Genomic DNA, 7,948 nt, shown 5'->3' with positions numbered 1-7,948 from the left:
GAGTAGGGGTGTTCACGGGTTGGGTTGGGTCGGGTTAGGGAAGTTTTTTGGACCAACCCAAATTTTTGGGTTAGGTAGAATAGAGAACCGATGGAACCGAACAAGAAGGTCAACCCAACCCAACCCAACCCGACCCAACCCTTATATTTTCGGGTTGGGTCGGGTTGGATCGTCGGGTTGAGACCGGAGAAGGAAGGCAGTCAAACAAAAGAGGATTCAGTCGAAATCTGCAAAAATCGATTGTTCATCGTAGAGAAAACTATTCATAACCGCCATCATCAGAAGATGATCAAAATGAGGAAGAGTACGCAGAATGAGGGGAGAAGAAAGGAGGGGGAGACTAGAGAAGGGATCGATTGAGGGAGAAGAGGGGAGGGAAAGACCAAGGAGAACAATAGGGAGATGAAAGGAATGGGATGGAGGGAGGAAGACCGAGAGGGAGATGAAAGAAAAAGAAATGGGATGGAGGGAGGAAGACAGAGAGAGAGATGAGAGAAGGGGGGGAGAAGAGAGAGAAGGGGGAGGGGGAGGAAGGGAGGCGGAAGGAGTGGGGGAGAAGAGAGAGAGGGGGAGGGGGGAGGTTAGGGTTTTGGTTAGGTTTAATATATATATATAAAAAATTTATATCTATATTATATATATATTAAAAAAATAAAAATAAAGTATTATCGGGTTGGGTCGGGTCAACCCGAAAATTTTAAGGCTTAACCCGAGACCCGACCCAACCCGGTCGGGTTGATAATTTTTCAACCCAACCCAACCCAAGGTTTATTCCAACCCAACCCAACCCAACCGGTTGGGTTGAGTTCGTCGGGTTCATCGAGTTGTCGGGTTTTTTAAACACCCCTAATTTGGAGAATGTTTTAAAAAAAACAGAAACAATAAACATATTTATTGTAAAATGTTTGGATTTCTTAAAAAAATTGAAAACAGAAACAGAAACGTTACCAAAGAAATGTAATAGAGATAAATGCAAGACAAGGGAAAAGAATTGCAATGGATATGGGCAAGTTTAGACTATATGAATATATATATATATATTATTTATTTATTTTTTTTAAAAAGTGAGCAATAAAAAATGATTTCTTTATTTGAAAAAAAATAAAAAAAGGAAAAAATAAAAAAGAAAAAAAAAGTTGGAAAGCCAAAAGAAAAAAAGAAAGGAAACATATTTTATGACCTTTATTTGGCACATGAAATATGAATATGAAAAGACTCTCGAGTCTCAATTTCAATATCCCTAATTTTGTCCCATTGAGGTGGAGATGAAAAAGACAAAGTGACCAGAGAAACCAGAGACGGACACAAGGAAATAGCGGCAGAATTGCTGAGACAGAGCCGGCGAGATTGAGCGAGAGCGAGAGAGAGAGAACTGGGAAGAAGAGAGATTGAGAGAGAGGGAATCGCTGAGCCGAACGATTCCGTGAGAACCCACTTTTCCAGAAGAGAGAGGAAACCATTGTACGATTGACGGCGAGAAAGAGAGAGAGAGAGAAAGCGAGAGAGTTCTTGTTCTTCACCCGACAATCCCGCCCAAAAAACCCAGATGAAATTATACGGGTTTACTTCTTGTTGTGGTGTTTTTAGGGAGAATTCATAGAGAATGTTTGAAGGACTTGTTCGACAGTTACTTGTGGGTTATCTGGGCCGATATGTCAAGGATATTCAGAAAGAGAAGCTGAAGATTACCTTTTGGAATGGTTCGTTAATCTTATTCTACTCGGTAAACAATTTCAGCTTTATTTGCATTATGTCTTTGTTCGAAACTAGTCAGTAGCTTCGGCAGTGGAGCTGCCGTTATCAATGAAATTGTTTCTGGAGTTCAATACATTGCTCATACTTTGAAGAGGTATTGCCTCTTCAAAAGCTAGAGTTCCCTGCTCTTCCGAACAGCCTGTCTCTTATCTTTATATAAATTATTCCACTCAAGAAATCTCTCCCACCCGTGCACACGTACTAACATTGTGTTACTAACAAAATTGACATGATAAGAGACACCCTTCTCCCTAACATCCATGCGTATTCATCTGCATCCTGCCTTCTTGCTAGATTCGTGTTGCAGCGTGTTCTCTTTAAAAGGAGTTCTTTACATTAAGACTTTTTGAATGTCTTATTTTGGACAATTTGAGAGGGTTTCTATTAGGAATCCGATAGGTCTTTCGATTTTAATGAATGCCATGTTGAGTCTTTTAAGACATGGATATAGCCTTAGAGTCATGAAGTGTTTGAGAAGTTGAAAGGTTTTTTGTTTTCCGATGGTTTTCTTTGGCTACTTGTACCACATAAGCTTGCATTTAGAACTTCTCATTTGTCTTCGTCTCCATTTTTGCTTGGTCTATGGCTACTCCTCTGGATTGTTAGAAGGATGACATTGTTAAATATCTCAAGATGATTTCTAGTATGTCTCTATACCATTTGGATATTTGGATGCCTGTATCACCTCTCTAAATGAAGAGTTAGCCAGCCTTCAAGAAGAAAAGATCCAACTATATCTCTCTCATATCAAGAAACATATTCAGTTACTTAAAGATTACTTAAAGGAATTGAAGGATGCTATTGAGGATTCCCCTTCTTTGGATTATTCCCGCCCAAATAGGTCTTGAAGTCATATGGTGTTTCAAGATTCGTTTTTGAAGATTTGTGGTTTCTCCTATGGCGGTCTTTGGTTTACATTGTTCCTTATTATTATCTATGGTTGTAATGCTCCTTGTTGAGATTCTCTTTTGTTTGTATCAATGTTTTCTCTTTTTCTTACACTCCTTTGAGAGTTTGTGTCCTTGAACCTTTCTCCTTTCCATATATCAATGAAAAGTTGTTTCTTTTTCAAAAAAAAAAAAAAAAAGAAACCAAGCTTTTCATTGATATAATGAAAATAAATAAATGTTCAAGATACAACTCCCAAAGGGAGGAAACTAAATAAAAAGTAACAAATTAAACATGAAATATAAAACCTTTCAAATTCAAAAAATGTCTTGAAAATAATCTTCAAATAGTTGGAAGAATAACTCCATTGAGAAGCTTTCAAAGAGGCTAACTCACCTCATTAATGGCAGGCCCCGTGGTAAGATTTTCGATAAGCATGGCCTTAGACAAGGTGACCCCCAGTCTCCCTTCCTTTTTACCATAATTGGTGATGCATTAAGTTGGCTGATTCATTACTATTGTGAGAAAAATGTTTTGCGAGGTTTTTCCTTGGGGGGGGGGGGACGAGGTCGAGCTTACCCACCTCCAATATGCAGATGATGTTCTGATTTTTTGCCCTGCCCTTGATGACATGCTTGGTAATTGGTGGGGAGTTATCAATATCTTTTTGTTAGCTTCTGGTTTGTCCTTATTGGGATCAATTGTGAGGAAGATGTTGTCACTCATTGGAGCAGCCTTTTGGGTTGTAAGACGGTGCTCCTATCTAGGCTTTTCCTTTGGGAGGCAATCAAAGGGCAAAGTCCTTGTGGGAGCCTGTTGTCAATAAAATGAAAGCGAGACTTGATAAGTGGAGGAATCTACTTCTATCCAAAGGGGGAAGACTCACTCTTGTTCAATCCGTCTTGAATAGAATCTCGGTCGATTTTTTCTCTCCGTTGAAGGCTCCAAAGACAGTTGTGTCGGCTATGGAGAAAGTGATAAGGGATTTCATTTGGAAAGGAGGTACTCAAAAGAAGGGTTGTCACCTTGTGAAGTGGGATACGACTTCTCTTCCTCAAAGACGGGGTGGTCTTGGGGTTGGTTCTTTAAAACAGAGAAACCAATCCCTTCTGTTCAAGTGGCTATGGAGATTTCCTCACGAAGATAAAGCTTTGTGGATGAGGGTCATTGGCGCGATTTATAGGGTTGAAACCACGGCTAGTTTCCCTTCCTAAGGGCGGCTCATCAAAAGGTCGACATTGGATGGATATTGTTAGAAACAGAGGCAGCTTTGAGAAGTGGATCACTTTCAAAGCCTCAAAAGGTGAAAAGGTCAGATTTTGGGAAGATGGGTGGGTTGATTCCTCTCCTCTTGCAACCTCTTTCCCCGATTTGTACAAACTCTCTACCAAAAAAGGTTGCTCTTTGGCAGAATGTTGGGCGACTTCCTCCCATACTTGGGATTTGGGGTCGAGGAGGAATTTTTTTGATAGAGAACTCAATAGATGGGCCAGTTTCTTAGAAAAGATTGAGTTCTGGCAGCCTGGGAATGGGAAGGATAAACTTTGGTGGAAAGGGGACAACAGTGGGCTTTTCTCGACAAAATCAGCCTTTTCTCTTTTGATTAAACTCTCACAAAAGCTGAAAGCTCCCGTGACCCCTACATATGGAATTTTTTGGTCCCTTAGAAGGTGAAATTCTTCCTTTGGTCTGTTTTCCATAGAAGTTTAAACACGGCAGAGAGGCTACAAAGAAGATTTCTATTCTGGTCTCTTTCTCCTTTAGTATGTGGGCTTTGTAATAACGCAGCGGAAACAATAGACCACCTTTTTCTTCACTGCTCGTTTGTACTAAGGTTTGGGCGTTTGTTCGGTCGGAGCTGGATCTTCAGTTTTGTCTCCCTAGAAGGATAGATGACTTGTTTCTTGAAAATTTTGGGGGAGCCTTGCTCAAAGGCAAAGCCTACGTTCTGTGGAATTGTCGGTGAGGGCGACACTGTGGTTGATTTGGAAGGAAAGAAATAGGAGGTTTTTTGAAAACAAGATACCTGTCGATGAGATGTTTTGTATTAATGTACAGCATGTTACTTCTTGGTGGTCCTTATACCACAAGAAATTCTTTTGTAATTATAGCCTACAAATGATAGATAGGAATTGGATGGTTGCCATTGTTTAGCTTCTGGGGGAGGATCTTCTCAACCCTCTGCCCTTAGGTTGTCGCCTTTTTTGATAGATCAATGAATACTTTGTTTCTTATAAAAAAAAAAGAGGCTAACTCAAAACGATACAAACAAAAGTATATTTGTAAATCGTTTTGGTTCTGGTCAGACTCATATTTGCTTGTTTTAGGCCTTTCATTTGCAGTCAAACTTTTATGCGACACTTGTATTTTTTCCTCTTATTAATGTCATTTTCTTAATATAAGAAATAGCTCAAATGGTTGCACATTCTATACTATTGCAGTTATTCTAAATTTTTCTATATCAATTAATTCTAAGAGCCACTTACTACTTATGCAGAGGAAGTATTATTGGAGAATGTTGAGCTCATTTTGGAGGCATTTGATTATCTTCAATTGCCATTTGCGCTAAAGCAAGGTATTCTTAAGTTCATAGGCAAACTGGAAAAGCAAAACATGTTAGGTGTCTGTATCCGTAACATGTTCCTCTTTTCCATGCATATTAGGAATGTACAAGAATTGCTTAATGGATTGTTTCTGCATCTTATTATTATCATTTATATTCCTTTCCAATCTATTGGCCTAATATAACATATTGAGATTCTGCAACTTTTCCCCTTGTTGGACAACCGATTGACTTTACAATATTTGATTGTCAGGAAATTGGTAGGATTTTAATGTCCCAGATAGATGGGCACTTTGGGGTTTGAACTTTTTTTTTTTTTTTTTAAATTTTTAAAACAACAAGCAACTTTTCATTGATGGATGAAAAGGAACAAGATGTCCAAAAGGAGAAAAATAAAAAAACCAACGACTAGTCAAAGAGGGCGGGCCAAAACAACAGCCTCTAGAATAAAAGATCCAAAAACAAGCCAAATTATTAACAAACCAAGAAAAGCAAAACAGGAGCCAAGAGAGGAACTCCTCCGAAACAACCAGAACTAAGACCAGCAAACGAAAAACCTCTTGAAAAGATTCGAATCTTATCTAAAAATTTCTTGCCCTTTCGAAACCAGCAACTTCCAAACAGACTTTTGCTTGATGGGAATAAGGGTAATGCCAGCTTGCTCAAAATAATCTGAAAAATCATGTTCGTCAAGAATAAAGGGATTGAAGTCATTTGAACAACTGTCGGATAACCCTTGCTTAGAGCTATCTTCATCTAGGATGGGCAAACTAGAAGGATTTTCTATCATATCTTGTTCATCAACCTTGTTTTTTTGGGGCAAGAAACCAACAAAGGGGTGGTCGGGTTTTCAACCACATGAATGGAGGCTCTATGTTTTTTCTTTGAGGACAGGCTTTAATTATGGTGCGTGTTCAACATCTTTTTCCCTCCAATTCCCTAGGATCGAAACCTTTCTATCTCCATTGTTTGGAATCTTAAAGGTCTATGTTTTTTCTATTTATTCACTTGAAGGCTTTTGGAGTTGTGAGATTTCATTTTTGTGATTACATGAACTCACATTCTCCTTCCTTTGAGTTATCCAATGGAGCCTCTGCCAAACCTTCACTTGCTTAATTAATGAGCCTTCAAGTGTCTTGTTTATTGACTTAAAAAGGGTATGGATTGATCATCTAGATCTGGAAAAGCTGCACAAAGAAATGGTTATTTGCTTAGAAGTTGATGCTGGAAGAAAATTGGAAATTTTTTTTTGATCAAGAAACAACTTTTCATTGATATATGAAAAGGAGAAAAAGTTCAAGAATACAAACTCCCATAGGAGTGAGAGAAAAAGGAAAAAATGAAAGCAAAATATAGGCTCGACAAAGAGCAATACAATCAACATGAGAGTGATATCAAAAGCCAACAAAAGAAACAAGCTAACTTCAAACAAAAAGATCCACTGAGATGTGATGACACAAAAGAGAAATTTTAGAGGTCTTTAACTTCGGGTTCCCCATCTTTATCTTCTGCATGTGGATCTTTGAAAACCGAGGAGAATTTGGCTTGAATTTCAGCTAGCTCCCTAGCTCGAGTGATTTAAATCTCCAACCTTCTTCTAGAAAATTCTTCTAACGTCAAGGACCATTCTTCTCGAAGCCTAACGAGTTCGGAATCGAGAAAGGCAAGATACTCATTCAACTGAGAAGGAGAAAGACTCGAAATATATTTGAGAGAAGAGACGATGAATTCTTGAGGAACATTCAAAGGAGTGTCGCCTGAACGGAGATCTATGCTATTAAGGAAAACTCTCAAAGAGAAGAACTTCAAATAGTTGTGATCCTTCCTTAAGGTGAGTTTCTATAAATACTCAAAACAAGATGACCTTTCAACTTCACAACTTAAAAACAAGGTAACATTAATCATAAGAACTTTGCTTGAGTGACTTTTCAAATTTCGAGGATGAAGCTTAAGAGCCCTCGTCTTCCAAAAGCGATCAATAAATTGGACAATAAAAGCTGGCCAATGTAAATGCCATGGAACATGCACCATTAAAAACCTTGAAAACTGAAAGGTTGCCTTGTGAGGTAAACACCAATAAATACCTTGAAAGCCGAAAGGTTGCCTTGAGAAGAAAACACCATTAAATACCTTGAAAGTCGAAAGGTTGTCTTGATAAGAAAAAAGTAATTAAAGTGATCACCAAACAACATTTAAAGAATCTGCCATAATTCGCCAATACCAAAACCAGCTATCAAATACGGGCAGGAGCTAGTAGAAGCATATATTAAAAATTGCAAAAAGTACAAAGCCTTGTCATCTATTCTTCTTTCTTTGAAGAATTTGTAGCTAAGATAAGACTCTATGGATTGAAAAAATCAACAAGAAGTTGGGTTACTCTGCTGAAGTAGTTAGACTGGACTCTAATGGGAGGTAATAATAGGATTCTCATCCCTGTTGGACCACAGAGACGGGGATGGACTTTCTTATAGACCTTCTCTCTATTTACAACTTTGATGTTTCGGATAACCGATAATCTAACCACCGCCCCCCCGCGCTCTCTTATAAAGACATGCTTACAAAATCAAAAGGGTAAAGAAGTTAATGTGGTAACAGTGCAACCGAAGTTCCCCCACCAAACAAACCCTCCACCCACCCAAAGGATAGAAACAAATGTCCTTTCGTTTGACTTTGAAAAATCCATCATGGTACAGAGGAATAATTTCCACGGCCACTGGTACAAAATCCTTCTAGCTCTACAAA

General features: G+C 38.6%; 1 protein-coding gene across 2 annotated transcripts in view; it reads left to right on the top strand.

Annotated features, from left to right (window-relative positions):
* The first annotated feature begins 1,210 nt into the window (after positions 1-1,210).
* The window catches only part of LOC111018256 (vacuolar protein sorting-associated protein, putative (DUF1162)), an 89,544-nt gene continuing 82,806 nt past the window's right edge, over positions 1,211-7,948 (top strand). For both annotated transcript variants that reach the window (XM_022294272.2, XM_022294271.2), the window contains exons 1-2: positions 1,211-1,700; positions 5,141-5,218. In XM_022294272.2, the coding sequence (XP_022149964.1) occupies positions 1,604-1,700; positions 5,141-5,218 (175 nt within the window). In that variant the 5' untranslated portion in view covers positions 1,211-1,603. The remainder of the gene's footprint in view (positions 1,701-5,140; positions 5,219-7,948) is intronic.

Source organism: Momordica charantia, assembly GCF_013281855.1.
Source record: "Momordica charantia cultivar OHB3-1 chromosome 6 unlocalized genomic scaffold, Mcharantia_2.0 BLBB01000006.1, whole genome shotgun sequence".
NCBI classification, from domain to species: domain Eukaryota; kingdom Viridiplantae; phylum Streptophyta; class Magnoliopsida; order Cucurbitales; family Cucurbitaceae; genus Momordica; species Momordica charantia.
The sequence above is the reverse complement of the archived record's forward strand: the minus strand, read 5'-3'. Positions and strand labels throughout refer to the sequence as shown.